At 39.8% G+C, this 19,535-nt stretch overlaps 1 protein-coding gene across 1 annotated transcript; it reads right to left on the bottom strand.

The window, feature by feature from the left end:
- Positions 1-307: 307 nt before the first annotated feature.
- LOC127803602 (vacuolar protein sorting-associated protein 60.2-like) lies at positions 308-19,021 on the bottom strand. The gene is made up of 7 exons (XM_052339980.1): positions 18,756-19,021; positions 17,376-17,527; positions 2,674-2,767; positions 1,439-1,510; positions 1,243-1,354; positions 822-976; positions 308-705 (listed from the first exon to the last, which is right to left on the bottom strand). Exons 1-7 carry the CDS (start codon positions 18,822-18,824, stop codon positions 652-654), a joined length of 708 nt encoding a protein of 235 aa, XP_052195940.1. The 5' UTR covers positions 18,825-19,021; the 3' UTR covers positions 308-651.
- Positions 19,022-19,535: the final 514 nt, after the last annotated feature.

Raw genomic sequence — 19,535 nt, 5'->3', positions numbered from 1 at the left:
TTATTTACATTCATGATATATTATATATGATATTATTTATGTATACATATTATATACTTAAGTATTATTATTAATAAATGAGAATAAAATATTCTAAAAATTAATGTGTAATTAGTTATTTAATAAATCTAACGTATAACTGAATCCCGTAGTCCAAATGAGACCAATTTGAGAGTCATTTCAAATTCTCTTCCTTAAGGTCCAAATCCATCAGGGATTTTAACCCAAATTCAAATTAAATCCATTAATTTGTATCCAAACATGGGAGTGATGATGGAGTCAAACCTCATCCAAACACAACCTAAGGGATTTCAAACAGCTCCAAAAAATAAAATTGAATACCATAACGAAATCAAGGTACGTGACAGCTACCCTTTACATAATACCACAATGAAACTATAAACAGAGCATCATTTCTTGAACCCTACTTGTTTTCTCATAATACAATGAGATCTGATCAACTGTTACACCTGCCATGAAAAAATGCCCAAATTATTTTTTTAACTTCCAAACTTACCCACATGTGGGAACCTTGATACTCAAATTCAACATAATATGTTCACAATGGCTCACTCCCAACCAAATTTCCCCCCACAAGTATATAGACCTTCACGATACAGCCAATGCACCAACCAACCAGCCAGACACGACCTAACCGCGAATAGATGCCCGAGGAGCAGCAGGTAGACCGAATTCATCCTCAGCCTGACAACGTCAGAGTTTGCAGATACGAAAAGTTCAGACACTAATGTAACAGGAAAGCCTAGAAACAGCATGTATAGAGTTTCCATTTCCATGGTGACACCTAAATAGAGATTTACCTGGTTGTTGGTGGTGGGTACTGGTGTGTGTCCTGATGGAGCTGAAGGCAAGTTAAGCTCTCCTTCCAGATCAGGTTCCTTATCAGGTTGAAGATATGACGGAACCCCATCACTCTCAGTCTCCAAGCCCATGTCAGCTTCCAAAGCATCAAGCTCTGTGCCAAAGATAAAGGAAAATTGGAACTCCATATGCCCAAAATTATGTTGATCTAGAAACGGAAATGCAACTTTACAGCAGACACATGCCAAACATCCTTGTGCTGAACAAAAACTTAGGATGGCATAAACTAGCTTACCTATATTCAGATGTTATATGTATATGTATTCTTTTTCTAGCACAAACAAGTGGTCTACACTAAAAAAGTACCAAACTTTTTTTTCCTCCTCCATTCGAAGTTTATTACCCAACATATGAGCTTACCACCCATGAGTTCATCCTCGTCAATATCTTCAGGTACACTGTAGCTTCTACCAAGAGATTCTTGGATTTCACTGCTCACATCCATCAGGTCCATCATCTCATCTTGCAAGTTCTACAGAATCAAGCATCCAACATTTTGAATGCAAAAAATAGGGATGAAAGGAAAGGAAGAACATACAAAAACACAAATACTAACATCTATGTCTTGAATCTTTACGGACTTCATCATTCCTTTCAACTCTTTGTTTGCTGATTTCAAAGCTGACATCTGGAGAGAATGCAACAAGATTAGCTACTGACAAATGGAGACAAATATGTAGAGCATATAAACCTAAAACACAGACCTACCATCCATTCTAGAACCCAAATTCCCTCCCCTACTGAAAAATAGGTTATCCCCCATCTCTCATATGTTTTTGGCCCATGTTAACACTATATCAAAAGTTATATAATAGTTACGCAGAGGTATTAGTCAAGGTTGTTCATCATCTAAGCCACGTTGGAGAAACACTAACCAGAGACACTAACAACTGAAAAGGTGATTTTAATCCCCCCAACCACACACACAACCAAGAAAAAAGAACAAGAAAAGAAACGGAATGGATGGTACTGAATTCAAAGCTGCACTTAGTATGAGAACAATCAGGCCCGAAGGAGATAAATGAAGACCAAGAAAAATTTAGTGAGAAACTCTTAAGCATGACATTAGTTATAAAGACCTCTCAGAAGACATAGTCATAGATAGAGATGATTGGCAAGTTTGAATCTATGTAGCCAATGCCAGCTACTGGTATTAAGGCTCAGTACGTTGTTTGTAACCTGGAATTCAGAAACAAGAGAAGATTGCCTCCAAAGTTTTTCAAACCTGTTCACATAGGAACAGGGATTTAAATGGGCCCCACACCAATTAGCCCCATTTACATACTTCTTTTAACAAATTTTCAAATAAGCCTTATACCTACATCCTCAATTTCATACTTGTTTCAGTTTAGATGGTAATTGGGACCCATTTACATCCCTACGGATGTGAACATAAAAACGAAGGTCTTCCCAGAGTTTCCATTTCCAAAATGATACAAAATAAGGCCAAACATTTCTTGTAGGAAACTAACACCCAGAAATTTTAAATTTTCCTTTGGACAAAATGCCCCATAGTCCTAAATATAGGCTTAAAATAACATTTGGGCATAAGATGGGCATCTTGGTTTAACTTTATCCATAGTCAAGCCTTGTTGATAAACTTATTAAAGAGTTTCCACTAATGCATGTCTATTCTCCAACATTTGTTGCTTAAAGAATCCCAAAGCATGGATGTGACATCATTCTAAGCCTTTATCCCACCATGTGGGGTTGGTTAAATCCCAAAGCATGGATGAAATTTAGGGGGAAAAAAGAAAGAAAAAATGCAGCAAGAAGTACTATGACACATACAGTTTGCTGAGCATCTTTAATTCCCTCTGAAGCAAATGCAACTTGGTCTAGGTTGAATGTCTGATTGTAGAGCATGTCACGTTGCCCTTCATACCTGTTCATAGGCAAGATGGCAAGTAGATAATCTATCATGGAACAAAAATATATTCTGCTATATATTCAGAAACAAAAGCAAAATGGTTCGATGTGAAACATAGGAGGAAAAGTGAATGCTCAATTCAGGAAGTATGCAATTTCATTTTCCACAAACACATTTATTTTTTCTCTATTATAAGAAAAAAGAGGCCCAAATAATTATATGCTATCCTTACACACATGTAAATAAGATTATTTTACCAAAGGGCAGGTGTACCAAAACATTAACTATCAGCAAAAAAGGGCTCCCTAACTAAGTTGGCTGACCAAAATGGATCCTCAATATCAGAAGTATATGTCTCTTTGCCTAAATTTTCAAAATTTAATGCAGCTCAGCTCTATATTTAACAGTTAACTAAAAACCCCTACAGAAGGCTACAAACGAGCTGAGCCCATAAAGGCTTAGGCTCATTTGTTTAGAATTTTACCAGGCTTGGGCTCAAGCCTGAGTCGAGTTAAAAATTGAGGCCCAATCTCATTTATTAAAATTTATAGCAGCTCGAGCTGAGCTAATTTATATTAAACAAGCTTCAAACAAGCATTTTCATGAGCTCTAAATTTAAAGTTCATTTTAAGCTCAATTTCAGGCTCGTTTAAAGCTCAAATCAGTAACCAGCATTATTAGCATCTAAAAAAAAGTAACTAAAAAAATAGCAACTCGAACCCTAATATTATAATGAAATTGCCAACAAGATTTAAATGAGCATATAAATGATCCACAAACAAATTTATAAATAAGCACTTAAATGAGCTAGTTTATATTGAGTCAATTTGCTCCATTTAATTTTTAATTAAGTTTTGACGATTAACAAAAATGATATTTTGTACCTAGTTATTTTTGATTAATTTATAAAATATTTTGACATAGTATATATATTACCAAAACTATTGTTTTCCATTAAAATGCATAAAAAATTTATTTAAAAATATATATTTTTTAAAATACTACAGTGAATAGTGAACAGTGATCCGACTATTGTAAACAGTAATCGGACCGTTGTGAATAGTGATTTTTAGCAAATGCTTATAAATGCCCCCAAGCTCGTTTTGAAGATTATTCATTGCACATATTGTACATCCAACGTACCCACAAGTTCCCAAACACTCTCAAGCAAAAATCCAAGCAATGCGAGGCTCTTGAAGTTACATTGCACATTCATCAAAAACTCGTAAGACAAGTGAAGAAAAAAAGATCACAAAGCCAAATCTAATTTTCTCCATTTGAATCAAGGTCACTTATTTACTTAATTATTTTTCATTGCCTTGTATATTTGTTCTTAATTACTTATTCATTTGTGTCCAAGTGTGGACAAATATTTGTATTCACAAACTTTTATTGTTGATTGTATTAGTTTCCTAGAACCATTTAAAAATCGACGTATATCTAGTTTCCAAGGTGAACTAAGAGAAAACCTTAGTATAGTGGTTTTCTAGAATCGTAAAAAATCTAGATGCATCTAGTTTCTTGGTAAGTTAGGGAGAAAACCTTAGTGTTGGTGGTTCTCCTAGAACCTGTTGTAATCTAAGAATGTATTTAGTTTCCAAAATGAGCTAGTGTGGAAACCTTAGTGAGATTAGTGGAACCCTAAAAATGGTTGAGACCTTAGAAGAGTGGAGCAAGTGTGTGTGGAGACACTGAACCACCATAAATTGTTTTGTATCTCATTTATTTATTCTTGCTATATCTTGTGGCTTGCAATTTATTAATCTTAAACTCACATATACATAATTACAAAATCTTAATTTGTTTAAAATTAAATAACAAGAATTTTAATTAAATAAATTGACAAAAATTTTAAACATTCAATTCACCCCCCCCCCCCCCCCTCTCTCTTGAATGGCCATAGGACCAACAGTTCAGAAACCCAAACAGATCAAGCACCGTGAAGCTCAAGCTTGACTCGTTTATTAATCAAGCTTAAAAATCAAGCTCAAATTTGTTTATTCAACTAAAGAAACTAGCTAGAATGAGCACAAATTGAGCTGAGCTTCAAGCTGCTCACATGCGGCTCCGTTCATTTGCAATCCCACTCTTGTAGTGACTAGAAGGGCTCCCTAACCAAGTTGATGTAGAATTCCTTGAATTTGGCAAGGTGTTCTCTCGTTTTATAGAGAGAACTAGGCAGGAATTATGTTGGAGGGAAGAGAAATTAGAGAAACTGAGGGAGAGGAGTTGAAGATGAAATGAGAGGGAAATTGAGTAGGAATTAGTTTAAAATGGTATTTGATGCCTTCTCAATGAAACAGGGCGAGCTTATATACTCGGCCTTAGCGAAAAGTTGGCGCCAGAAACGGTTGCCACTTTCTGCATTCAAATCTCTTCACTCCTCACAATTACAATTACCCTACCAACATTTCTATTTATTACAATTATTCTCCTTTAGGTACACAACAACTCCCCTCCCCTTAACCTAATTCTTGTCCTCAAGAATGCTAAGCAAGCTGGCTGGGTTTAGGAATTGTTGGAGGAACTCCAGTAGATATTCCCAAGTGTTATTGTCTGAGTGCAATGAAGACCATTGCACTAGTACTTAGGTGATTGGGGCTCCTTGTTGGAAAATCACTCTCTTGTCCAAGATAGATACTGGTGTGACTGTTGGCTCTTCCTCCTTGAGTGGAATGGGGAGGGTTTGATTGGCTGTTTGGCCCCCAGTTGCTCCCCTAAGTAAGTACACATGGAACACGGGGTGAATGTGTGTTCCCTCGGGTAGTTACAGGCTACTGGTCCCACTTTGGCAGTGATGGTATAAGGGTTGTAGAACTTGGGGCTTAGCTTAATAATAGGCTTCCTTGAGAGAGTTCTCAGATGGGACTGACTGAGTTTGAGGTACACTCTTTCTCCTACCTCAAATGTTCTCTCACTCCTTTTATCTGTTAGCTGCTTTGTCTGGTTTTGAGCCCTGGCCAATTCCGTTTTCAGGGTTTGTAGAATGTCTTGCCTGTGCTGTAGATAGGCGTCTACTGCTGCCACAAACGTTGGCTCCCTCATAGATGGTAATAGGCTAGGCTTGTATCCATATAGAGCCTCAAATGGTGTCATCCTAATGGACTGGTGGTGGCTGGAATTGTACAACCATTGCGTCAAGGACAACCATTTGTGCCATTCCTTGGGTTGCATAAAGTAGAAACACCTCAGATAGGTCTCGAGGCACTGGTTAACTCTCTCCAATTGGCCATCAATTCTCGGGTGGTGGGCGGTGGACATGTGGAGCTTAGAGCCCAAGGATTTCAGTAGGCCTTGCAAAAATAAACTAGTAAACACCTTGTCCTTGTCTGAAATGATGATTTGAGGCACCCCATGTAACTTCACCACATTGTCCAAAAACACCCTAGCCACTTCTTGTGCTGTGAATGGATGGGACAAATTGAGGAAGTGGTTGTACTTAATCAATTGATCCACCACTACCAAGACACAATTTCTCCCTTCTGATCACGACAACCCTTCCACAAAATACATGGTTATGTTAGCCGAAGCTTGATCTGGAACCCTTAACAGCTGCAGGAAGCCTGGTTTAGGCATTGACTCATGTTTACATCTCCTACAGGTGTCACACTGCATTACGAACTCCATCATTGATTTTTTTAATCCTGGCCAATAAAACACCTATTTCACCTTGTGATAGGTGTTCTGGATACTTGAGTGTCCCCCTAAGGGAGAATCGTGCATGGTTTGGAAAATTCTTCTCTTCAAAGCCTCACAATCACCTACCACCAGTCGCCCCTCAAACCTCATCAGGCCATTGCATATAGTGTACCCCTTCCTGCTTTTACTGTCAAGATTGAGCTACTCCAGTAGCTCCCTCGTCCAAATTCCCTTATCATAGCTAGCTGCCACCTCTTGGTACCATAGTTATCAAAGGCGCGCCTAGGCGCGAGGGGCCTTAAGGCGCCAGTTTGGCGCCTCCCCTGGGCCGAGGTGAGGCAGTTTTGGCGAGGCCCTTGCCTTGCGCGCCTAGGCGTTGGGGCGTGAGGCACGCCTCATGAAACTGAGGTCTTCTACTAAATCTTGCAACCCAATCGCGCTTGCCTCTCCTCCCGACTGCATCCAGCCGCGCTTGCCTCTCCTCTCCAGCTCGCTGCTCGCTCCTCACTCCTCCCGACTATAGCATCTGCCGCGCTTGCATCTCCTCTCCAGCTCGCTGCTTGCTCACCCGATCTTCCGCTTCCTTTCTAGCCCTAGCTGCGCCTGCCTCCTCTCTTCCTTTTCTCTCCAGCTCGCCCTCGCCCGATCTTCTTCTTCCTCTCCTCTCCAGCTGCGACCCCCTCCTCTCTTCCTCTCCAGCTCGCCCGATCTTCCTCTTCCTCTCTAGCCCCAACTGCGCCTGCCTCCTCTCTTCCTCTCCTCTCCAGCTCGCTGCTTGCTCGATCTTCCTCTTCCTCTCTAGCCCCAGTTGCGCCTGCCTCCTCTCCAGCTTCCTCTCCTATCCAGCCGCGACCCCTTGATCTTCCTCTTCCTTTCCTCTCCACTCTCCAGCAGTGCCTGCCTCCTCTCCAGTCTCCAGCCGCGCCCTCTTCTTCTATTCTCCTCTGCCGAGTTTGCCCACGGTCTTCTCATCTCTTCCTCGCCTCTCTTCTCATCTGCTCTTAAGCTCTTCAAATTGAAGCTGCTAAGGGCCTAAGGCTGCCCACGTCTTCTCCTATATTCATAATTTCATATTATAAGTTCTTTACTTGTATTTTATTTGTTTATTTCTTGCATTTTTGCCTAATTTATTTTGCTGGCAGCTGGTTGCTGAAATTTGCTTTAAGTCTTTATAGTTTATTTCTATCATTAGGAGAATTTTGTGGAAATTGGAACTGTGTTGCAACAGCCCAATAAATGTCGTCAACCACTTTCAAAACGGACCCAGCATGGAATTATTTTGAAGCTGATCCTAATGATAGAAATACCACCACATGTAAATTTTGTCATAAAGTAACAAAATGTGGTATATTTCGGGCGAAACAACATCTTGTGGGCGGTTTTAGGAATACTAAAGCTTGTCCAAAATGTCTGTCATGAACCTTGGGGATGAGCTAGGGTATGAGAGGAAGATCGAGAATGATAAGAGAAGAACTTGGGGGAGAAATCAGTTGGAAGGGAGAGAATAGCAAGAGGTAAGGGAGGAGATCACCGAGAAAGAGAGAAAGAGAGAAAAATATTAGAGAGAAATGGAGTTTTCAATTCATTTTCATCATACCTCTTCCTATAGCTAAGGCAATATATATATAGTCTCATTTAGCTACCAAACAAAGCTCTCCAACCATCTAAGCTACAAGACAAAAGGGAAAAGACAAAAAGAGAAAAATATCCTAACAAACTTTTGCAACCCTATTACAATAATACCCTTCTATTATTCCTTGGGTCATGACAATGTCCTCTAACAGTAAAAGAAGAGATTGGAGAGTACATGCAAAAGAAGAAAAATAACAGGGATGAGCGAAATATAGCATCGTTAGATGATGATCTTCAATTTGGTGAAGGGTATGATGATGATGATGATGAGCCGCTGCCTCAAAGTAGAAAAAGACCCAATGTATCTATCGGAAGTGAAAGCGGTACTGGTAGTGTTGGTAGTGTTAAAGGGCTAACAGAAAAGGGTCCACTTGATGTTTTTCTTAAAGACCCAGAAGTTAATGTGTTGAAAAGCAAGGGCAAAGGAAAGCAAACAAGGTTGGGTGAGCATGATTTTGCAAAAAAAGAGTTAAGAGCTCGAGTTTGTAGAAGCTTTGCACGATGGATGTATGATGCAGACATTCCATTCAATGCAGTGACATATGATAGTTTTAAAGTATTTATAGAAGCAGTTGGTTAGTATGGTCCGGATGTGAAGCCGCCTAGTTACCATGAAGTCAGGGTTCCCCTTCTCAAACAAGGGGTGGAAGCCACTCGTGAAATGATGAAAGATCATGAAGAGGCGTGGGCCAAATATGGATATTCCATTTTGTCAGATGGCTGGAAAGACAAGAGGGAAAGGACATTGATTAACTTTTTAGTCAATTCTCCTAAAGGAAGTATGTTCTTAGAGTCTGTTGATGGTTCTAGCTATTCAAAGACTGGGGAGAAGATGTTTCAATTATTAAGTAAATGTGTGGAAAAGATTGGAGTAAGAAATGTGGTGCAAGTGGTCACCGATAGTGCTTCAAACAATGTTTTAGCAGGTATGAAATTCATTTTTGTAATTTGTATTATGTTTATAAATAGAACAATTTGAATATTCATTAGATATTTATTATTTACTAATATCTTGTTAACTTCACTCTAAATAATAACAGGAAGATTTTTGGAAGCAAAATATCCTACGTTGTTTTGGACACCATGTGCAGCGCACTGCTTGGATTTAATGTTGGAAGATATTTTCAAGTTGTCTAATATGAAGAAGACATTTGAGAGAGCTGTTATGGTGAATAGCTATATCTATACTCGTTCGGGTTTAGTAAACATGTTTAGAAGGTTTACTGACAAGAAAGAGTTGTTGAGGCCTGCAAAAACACGGTTTGCAACTGCCTTTATCACTTTGGGCATGATGCATAGTCTGAAAAGCAACCTTAGAAGGATGTTTACCTTTGAGGAGTGGATGACAAGCAAGTGGGTAAAAGAAGCGGGGGCTAAAAAGGTTGTAGAAGTGATTTTGATGCCTTCATTTTGAAACAATGTTGTATTTGCTTTAAAGGTGGTTGGTCCATTGGTGCGTGTATTGCGCTTAGTGGATGGTGAGAAGAAGCCTGCTATGGGATACATATATGAGGCCATGGATAGGGCCAAAGAAGCGATTGCTAACTCTTTTAATGGGGATGGAAAGAAGTATGCACTGATTTTTCAGATCATTGATAATCGATGGGATGTTCAGCTTCATCGCTCCTTGCACGCAGTTGGTTGGTACTTGAACCCATAATATTTCTACAAGGCTAAACGTATAGATCCAGAGATCATGACTGGCTTATATAAATGCATTAGAAAGTTAAATCCAGATATAAAGGTTCAAGACCAAATTGATGCTGAGCTTTCGATGTATAGCGATGCAGATAAGTTCTTTGGAAACTATATGGCTATTAGAAAGAGAGCTGAGAAATCACCAGGTACACATATATATTATATATTACATTATATATATAATCATTCTAGATAATAGATTATAACTAACCCATGAATTTTATTGGACAGCTGAATGGTGGGCTTCGTATGGAATGTCAACACCCACGTTGCAAAAATTTGCAATTAAAATTCTTAGCTTGACTTGTAGTTCATCTGGGAGTGAACGTAATTGGAGTGTGTTTGAAAATGTAAGTGCATTGTACATATAACACTTACAATTTTTATTAGTAGTTGGTTTGTTTCATGTAGCTTATTCTTAGTATGTTTTTGCATAAATTGTTGTAGCTTCATACTAAACGAAGAAACGGGCTTGATCAACTTCGTTTAAACGACTTGGGGTTTATGAAATACAATAGAGCATTGAGGCGTCGGTATCAAATGTGTGATACCATTGACCCTATCATATTGACCAACATTGATGAAAGCAATGAATGGTTGACTGGAAAACTTGATGAGGAGAATGATAAAGATGACGAAACTGTTTTTCCATATGACGTTGGGGATGGGTTGACATGGAGTAATGTTGCTGCGGCTGCAGGAGTTGGAGAGCCTAGTTATCAATTTAGAACTAAACAAACTCGATCACAATTGGGATCAACTTCGGCTTCGACTTCAAAGCAGTGAGTAACTCAGGAGATTGAAGAGGAGGAGGAAAGTGAGGCAGGGACCGAAGATGATGAAGACTTGGAAGAGGGAGAAGAATTGAGAGATGAAGAAGAAGATGAAGGGGTGATTGAAGGGGATGATGAAGATATTGACCTTGATGTTGATGATCTCCTTGATGATGATTGATTAAAAAACTTCTTTATATTGATTGTAGACTTGTAGTGTTTATGTGTTTGTTTAGAACTTTGCATTATAATTGGTACTTGGTAAAGTTTGAGACTTTAAGTTTGAACTTTGATGATATTTCTAGTTTAGAATTTGCATGATGAATGAATTAACTTTGATGTTGTTAGTTTATAGAATTTGAAGATAATGAATCATGAATGATATGAATGTGTTATTATTGATAATTTGATAGTTGTTTATGATTTTAGAAGATTTTGAGTTTTTTTCCTAAAAGATGCGCCTCGCTTCGCAAAGGCGCGCCTCGCGCCTCAGGCTCCAGGACCTTTTGCGCCTCGCGCCTTTCAGAACTATGCTTGGTACCAAAGCTGTAATGGCTGCACAATCTCCCTCCTCATAACGTCTTGATAAAGCATCTGCAACCACGTTTTCTTTTCCTCTTCTGTACTGAATCACAAAATTCAATCCCATCAGCTTTGCCATACCCTTTTTCTGCAAATTAGTGTGTAACCTTTGTTGTGTGAGGAATTTGAGACTCTTATGATCTGTCCTGATTATAAATTGTCCCCATTCCAAATAGTGCATCCATTTATCCACTGCCATCATCACAACTAATAACTCTGATATGCCCCCGGTCCATTGGACCTACCAGAGGCGGCCTAAGGGGCAGGGGGGGTAAAAGGAGTAGGGCTCGCGTAACAACAAGCGTGGGCTGAAGGTAGTAGGGGAAAATCGTTGCATGTGTTGCCAGAGGAAGTTATGCTGAGTAGGAGAGCATAAGAGTTGCGCTGGTTTTTGTAAGAGAATTCGGGAGAGAGAGGGCCTCTCGAATGCCCTGGGTTGTTCTTATTTTTGACTGAAAACTTTGATAGCCATTGATAATTGATTATAATTTGGATTTCTAGCTGGGATCTTATCAATTTGATATTAGAGCGATGTCGATCCTCATGGCGAACCTAACAGAGAGTGGGTGAATTGGAGTCGAAGATGGAGGGCATGCAAAGGGGAGTTGAAGCCATTAGAGGTGACATCTAGGCAATGGAACGAAATGTGGTAGGGATGCTCGAACAGTTCGCTTTCATGCCAACGAAGTGGGACGAGCAGGAGTGAGAGAGGAAGAGTAAGTCCAAGGAACGAGAAGGACCTTCAGAATTCACCATGGATTCCGAAGTAATCCCTGGGATTGTGAGAGGTCACGACTTGGAAGGAGGAGTCAGGGGTGGGTACTGGTCAGACATACGGGGAAAGAGACTGGAGATGCCCATTTTTGAAGGAGAGAATCCAGATGAGTGGATTTTCCGTGCCAAGAGGTATTTTGCGGTCAATCAACTAACGAACGATGAGAAGATAGAGTTCGCCGCATTGTGTTTCGATGCCGCGGCTCTGTCTTGGTTTCAATGGGAGATAAGGCGAAGAGGAATTCAGAGTTGGGAAAGCTTGAAGCAAGGTATTCTAGGCAGGTTTCGCCCCACTCAAGAAGGGTCTTGGAGGAGCATTTCTTGGCTCTCAGGCAAGAGGGGACTATTAAGGAGTATAGGTTGTTGTTTGAGACGTTGGCCGCGGTTGTGCTTGATGTTCTTGAGGCGTTTTTGGAAGGCCAATTCCTAAACGACCTCAACCTGAAGATAAGAGATGAGATCAGGGTGCCGCAGCCACGAGGGCTCGATCGGATCATGGTAGTGGCTCAAAATATTGAGGACAAGAACGTAGCCCTTTAGAATTGTCATAGGGCAGCCGAACCACCCAAGAACGGGTACTCTATAGCACCAACGATCAATAATTGGATGTTCCTTGTACTAGCAAAGAGTTTAGGTTCCTCCCAAAAGTCTGTGACCCAACCGGGACCCCGGTTTCACACCACTATAAATGGTGGCAGCTTCCCTTTTAAGCGGCTTAGTGAGGTTGAGTGGAAGGCCAAGCGAGAGAAAGGCCTTCGCTTATGTTGTGATGAAAAATATTCGATAGGCCATAGGTGCAAAAACAAGGAGCTCCAAGTTTTGATGATCTATGATGAAGAAATAGGCGAGGCGGTAGGAGAGGAGGAAGCAGTGCACAGGGGCGAGGAAGAGTTGGGGTGTAGGGGGGAAGTGATCGAGCTATCCATGAACTCGGTAGTTGGATTGACAACGCCACAAACAATGAAGTTGAAAGGGGATATCGAATGACAACCAAATATAGTGCTTATTGATGGAGGAACAACACATAATTTTATAGCAACCGAACTGGTACAACAATTGGGGTTGCCAAGAACAGAACTGCCGGGTATGGAGTGATTATGGGAACGAGAATGGTGGTGCAAGGGCCGACATTTGCAAGGGGGTGAAACTGCACCAACAAAACCTGCAAATTGTGGAGGATTTTTTGCCCTTAGAGTTGGGTAGCTCGAATGTGATCTTAGGGATGAAATGGTTAGCCATCGTGGGGAAAATGAATGTGGATTGGAAAGCTTTAACTATGAAGTTTCAAGTGGGAGGTATGGCTGTAATACTACAGGGAGACCCAAGCTTGAGTAAAACCATGGTGTCCTTGAAGGCTATGATGAAAGCTCTCAAGGGAAGTGGTGAAGGGATGCTACTGGAATTGGGGACCATTACAGCAGAATTTGAAGAAAAACGGTGGGAAATCCCAATGATGTTGCAAAGGGTGTTGGAAGAGTTTGAAGGGGTATTTTCTAATCCAGAGGGGTTGCCACCATGCAGAAAAAAAGACCATGTTATTAACTTGATTCCAGGAACTGCACCAGTACATGTGAGGCCCTACCGTTACCCTTACTTGCAAAAAAATGAGATTGAAAAACTGGCGGGTAAGATGTTGGGGGCTGGGATTGTTCAGCTAAGTTGCAATCCATTTTCTAGCCCGGTGTTGTTGGTTAAGAAGAAGGATGGAGGGTGGCGATTTTGTGTCGATTACAGGGCCTTGAACAAGGTAACCATTCCCGACAAATTCTCCATATCGGTGATTGAGGAGCTGCACGGGGCTATGGTTTTCTCCAAGCTGGACCTAAAATCTGGCTACCATCAGATTAGGGTCAAGGCTAAAGATGTTCCCAAAATAGCTTTTCGGACACATGAAAGCCACTACAAGTTCTTAGTTATGCTGTTCGGGTTGACAAACACACCCGCAATTTTTCAATCGCTAATGAATGATATCTTCAAGGAGTATTTAAAGCGATTTGTATTGGTTTTTTTTTATGATATATTGGTTTATAGTAGGAGTTTAGAGCAACACACAAAGCACTTATGTTGTGTTTTAAAAGTGTTAGTAGAAAATCAGTTGCTTGCTAATAGGAAAAAGTGTTTGTTTGGGCAGCCGAAGGTTGAATATTTAGGTCACATCATTTCCCAACAAGGTGTGTTAGCTGATCACGCTAAGGTGCAAGCGATGGTAGATTGGCCTACTCTTACAACAATGAAGGAATTGAGAGGTTTCTTGGGACTCGCGGGATATTATCAACGTTTCGTGAAAGACTATGACAAGATGGCAAGACCCTTAACTAAACGATTAAGGAAGAATAATTTTTATTGGGATGCGGCAGCCGCAAAAGCCTTCCAACAGCTTAAGGTGAAGATGATTTCCTTGCCCATTCTAGCCTTGCCGGATTTTGGAAAACCTTTTGTAGTAGAGGCGGATGCTTCGGGGGAAGGCATGGGGGCTGTTTTAATGCAAGATCACCGACCTATTGCTTATTTCAGTCAAGCTTTCAATCAGTTAGGAAGGATGAAATCAGTTTATGAGCGAGAATTGATGGCCATAGTCTTTGCGGTGCAAAAATGGAGACATTATCTTTTAGGGAGGAAATTTGACGTTTGGATTGATCAAAAAAGCCTCAAATACTTGATGGAATAGCGGTTGGTGAGTCTCGAGTATCAGAGATGGATGGTAAAACTAATGGGATTTCAATTTGAGATTCATTATAGGTTGGGATTGGAGAATAAGGCAGTTGATGGGTTATCACGCATCAACCATACAACAGCCTTCATGGCTTTGACAGTACCCAAAGTAACCCAACTGGATCAATTGGCCTGAGAAGTAGAAACAGATGATAGGGTGAAGCGAATTATCAAGGATCGGCAAACAGATCCTGCTTCCCAACCCAATTTCCAGTGGGTGGGCAGCCAACTGCTATATAAAAGGAGGTTGTATTTACCAAAAGGGTCCTCTCTCATTCCATTGGGACTACATGAAGGACATGATGAAGACTTACAAGCGAGTGGCGGCAAGAGTCTATTGGTAAGGGATGAAGGACATCCGTAAGTATGTGAGTGATTGTTCTGTTTGCCAACAGAATAAATATTCAGCATTGACACCTGGAGGATTACTGCAGCCTCTTCCTATCCCTAATCAAGTTTGGGACGATATTGCTATGGATTTCATTGAGGGGTTACCAAGATCGGGCAAAATGGATTCCATATTGGTTGTAGTAGACCAACTAAGTAAATATATGGATACTTTATCGGACTGAAACATCCATTTACTGCAGGGGAAGTGGCTGGAATTTTTGTTAAGGAAATCATAAGGTTACATGGCCTTCCAAGGTCCATTGTATCGGATAGGGACAAAATTTTCATGAGCAGATTTTGGGAGGAATTGTTCTGCCTCCAAGGTACGAAACTAAATCGAAGTACCGCCTATCACCCACAAACCGATGGGTAAACAGAGGTACTGAATTGGACTTTAGAAGCATACTTGCGCTATTTTGCTTCCTCTCAACAGAAATCATGGTCCATGTGGTTGCCTTGGGCTGAACTATGGTATAACAAGTCCTTCCATACAGCTTCGAGGAAGACCCCATTTCAGGTGGTGTATGGTAGAGAACTTCCAGCTTTGGTGAGGTTTGAAAGAGGGACCACGCCAGTGTCAATGGTGGAGCAACAATTGGCTAAAAGGGATAAGATTCAAGGCGGGGGATTTGGTCTACCTGAAATTGAGGCCATATCGTTGAAAATCGCTGGTTGGCCGCTCCAATGAGAAGTTAGCTCCTAGATTTTATGGTCCTTTTGAAGTTGAGAAGGAGGTAGAATCGGTCGCTTACAAATTGACAATGCCCTCCCATTGCAATATCCACCCCGTCTTCCATGTGTCCCAATTACGTGAGGCAAGAGGGGCATTGAAGGATAGTGTGGAAGTCTCCAGCCAACTGAGTGTAGATTTAGAGCTGTTGGTGGAGCCCGAGGCAGTCCTGGGGTTTGATCTAGAATAGGAAGCAATCTACAAGGCAGGGATGTTTTAATTCAATGAAAATGACTGCCCCCTTTAGAAGCGACATGGGAACCGTTCGACCTCATTCAGCTACAGTTTCTAGATTTCCATCTTGAGGATAAGGTGAAAGTTAGGGGGGGGGGAGATAATGATAGGCCCTCGGTCCATTGGACCTACCAGGGGCGGCTTAAGGGGCTGGGGTAGGGGGGTAAAAGGAGTGGGGCTCGCGTAACAGCAAGCATGGGCTGAAGGTAGTAGGGGAAAACCGTTAGTTTGTGTGTAACAGACCAGCATGTGCTGCTAGAGGCAGTTATCTTGAGTAGAACAAGGTATAAATAAGGGAAAGAGAGAGAGAGAGAGAGAGAGAGAGAGTTCTGTTGGTTTTTGTAAGAGAATTCGGGGGATAGAGGGCCTCTCGAATGCCCTGGGTTGTTCTTGTTTTTGACTGAAAACTCTAATAGCCATTGTTAATTGATTACAGTTTGGATTTCTAGTTGGGATCTTATCAAACTCCTTATCATATGTGCTGAGCCCAAAGATATTTTCTTTTCAACAATTAGATATCTAATAAAGTAATAGAGTACAGTACATTGTTTCTTCAAATTTTATTATACAAGAATACATTTCATATTATAATTGTAATTCAAAATACTTCCAAAGATATTTTCTTTAAAACGATTAGATAACTAATAAAAACACAATACAGTATTAGTGGTCTAATGAATACTCAGTATCAACTACCAAAATGCAACACAATATACGCATTGAATATGTCGCAACCAAACTAATTTGATCTTTGCTTGTGGAGAAAAGAAGGATGACATGAAATGTCTCACATGGCTGTCCAACAAAAGTTTGATGAGCTTTTATCTGCTCAATGATAGATTTCTCTATAAAAAACATTGTTTCTTCATTCTATTATTCAAAATATCTGTTAGCTGCTGCTTTCTGAGCCCCAGACTTTATCTTGCTGTTCAGTGTGCAGATTTCCTTAAACTTTCTCACTTAATATTACTTCAAAATTTCAAAAGAACTCCCCCTGTCAGTTGCTAGAGAAATATATGACTCCTTAACCATCCTGCCAAAACTAAGAATTACTCTTCCCACAGTAAAACATCATAGCATGGTAGTTAGCCCCTTCAGTGTCCTAGCTCAACACTTTGTGACCAGTCTAAATTTTGTTTCCACTATATCCCTACTTCTCCAAGCTGCCACCCAGCTGACATATATAGATTGTTCCAGTTTCTTCAAATTCTGAGTTTAGCTTAAACCATATCTCTTGTAAGCAAGCTTTGTTAAAACAAAATTCTTCAAGGGACTTTATCAATCAAAGTTATCCAGCCAGCTAAGAGGTAACTTGATCTTAAAATACGGACTAAAACCTAGGCACTATATGTGCTTGACAAAGGAAAGTTACTGTACAAAAATAAGAGTATGTAGTTGGCATAACAAGATCGGATAATGTATCAGGGTTAGGAGAAGATCATACAAAAAGATAACCTACATTCTCTTTTGCTTGAGAACCCTCATGGCTCGAGCTTTAACGGCTTCTTGAGCAGGACCTGGTCGAGTTTTCTTGATCTGCTCTTTATATCTAGCAAGTTCAGCATCAAGCCTTTTAATCTTATCATCAACAGTTTCACCTCGTTTGTTGATCTGGAATATATAAATAAATAAATGAAACACAATTCAGTTTCCAAGAGACAGAAGAATGATTGAGAAAAAATGTCATCAGCAAGTACCTATAACATCAAAGATCATTTTTTCTTTCCAAGACCAAGACCAAAATGTATAAAAGCTCAAAATTTATACAGTATATACATAAAGAATGGAAAATATTTTTAAAAGGAGAAATGGATCGTCAATGTCATGGTTCATATTCTAAAGAATGAAAATATGTCAAGGAAAGATCTCTCTCTCTCTCTCTCTCTCTCACACACACACACACTCACGCGCGGGCGCGGACATAGGCAGGCACACCCCTCCAGAAACATATATATATATATATATATATATGCTCAAAAACGCACATATAGAGATCATAATTCTAGCAATCAGTCCATTACTGCATCATTACTGCTATGCATTTTCCAAAATAAACATCAATGAATCAGTACAGCTGTTAAGCTCAAACAAATTTTAAGCCCTTTATTGGTCAATCTGGAACATTCATAAAAAATATCGAACAAGTGAACCCTAAGGAACCAAATGTAAAATAAAAATGTCCCAGATTACGTATATTCAAACAGAGATGGCGACATCATAGTTCTCCTCGTAGAACGAACAGAACAGTCGTTAGAGCAGGAAAATCACAGCAGCAATTGATGTACAAGAGAATGCAAAGCAGGGAACTAAAGGTACTAAACCAAGTAATTTTCTTCAATCTTTCCAGTTGATCAGTTTATATTGAGTCTTAGGGGAAAAAGAAACTCCAAATCATTTTAACCCAAAAAAACTCAACTTCCTGCTTAGAAACTAAAATTTCTGAAAAGAAAACAGGTAAACCATCTGTAGACGCAAACAAGAACCAAGTTAAAATTTTCTAATTAGCTGATAATCTTGTAAAGTCCATGATCTGGTCCCAAGCACAAGTATCCCGTGTCGTATCTAGCATTTTCACCGAATCTGGAGTTATCTATCCACTAGTTAAATTCACGCACCTACTGGGATTAAGGCGTCTGATGACTATGAAGATGAGATAGATATTAAATACACCGAAAATGCCCGTAAAATATCAAATACAAATCCCGAATTTATCCCAAAATGCCGCGCCTCAAATACCCAAAATTGAACAATTCTTGTTTGGCAAAAGATACATGCCCGTATTAGTACCCATACAAGTGGAATCACAAAAAAGAGAGATCAGAAAGAGAGATTGGCTGACCCGATCGGAGGCGTCTTGGACGGAAGGAGGGGGGTCTCTGTTTTTCTTAACGCCGAAGATTCGCTGCATCGCTTCTGCTGGGAATTAGGGTTCTGGAGTACCGGGACGTGATAGAACGAACAATCAAACCCGGCCCGAAGCAAGAGCAAATTCCGATCGGCGAAGCAAATAATTTGACTTCCAACGGCGGTCCGCTGCTGCTTGACGTTGACGGAGGTAGCGAGATTCCAGAGCCCCTTCTTCTCTTCTTCTTCTTCCGCTAGCTAATGCATACATATATACATACATATATATATATGCATATCCCGTAAAATATTAATTTTTTTATTTTCTTGTTCTTTGCCCTATATACAGAAATAAAAAATATAAAAAATTAGATTTAAAATTAATATTATAACCCTTTCTTTCTCTATAATTTTCACTTAAAACTCTATAAAATAACTCCCCATCATTCCCTCCTCTTCCCTTTCTTTTATGCTTTTCTTTCAATTTGCATTTAAAATTCACGCGTTATATCATTCTTATTCATGATATATAAAAACATTTTAGGAGTATTGTTTCAATATTTTCAAAACATTTTCTGTATTGAAACCTTGAAAAATTAAAAAAAAAAAAAATTAGTCATTTTTATAATTTTAAAAATATTTTATAATATTAAAAAATATTAAAAAATGCATTTCCAAAGTTAGAGACAAAAGATTATGTCTCCAATTAGGTTAGAGACTATTTTTTTTTTGGACTTTTTTTTAGAAAATGATCCCTATATTTTTTTTATTTATA

The sequence above is a fragment of the Diospyros lotus genome, chromosome 1 (genome assembly GCF_014633365.1).
Source record: "Diospyros lotus cultivar Yz01 chromosome 1, ASM1463336v1, whole genome shotgun sequence".
NCBI lineage: Eukaryota > Viridiplantae > Streptophyta > Magnoliopsida > Ericales > Ebenaceae > Diospyros > Diospyros lotus.
This window is presented reverse-complemented; position numbering and strand designations above follow the sequence as displayed.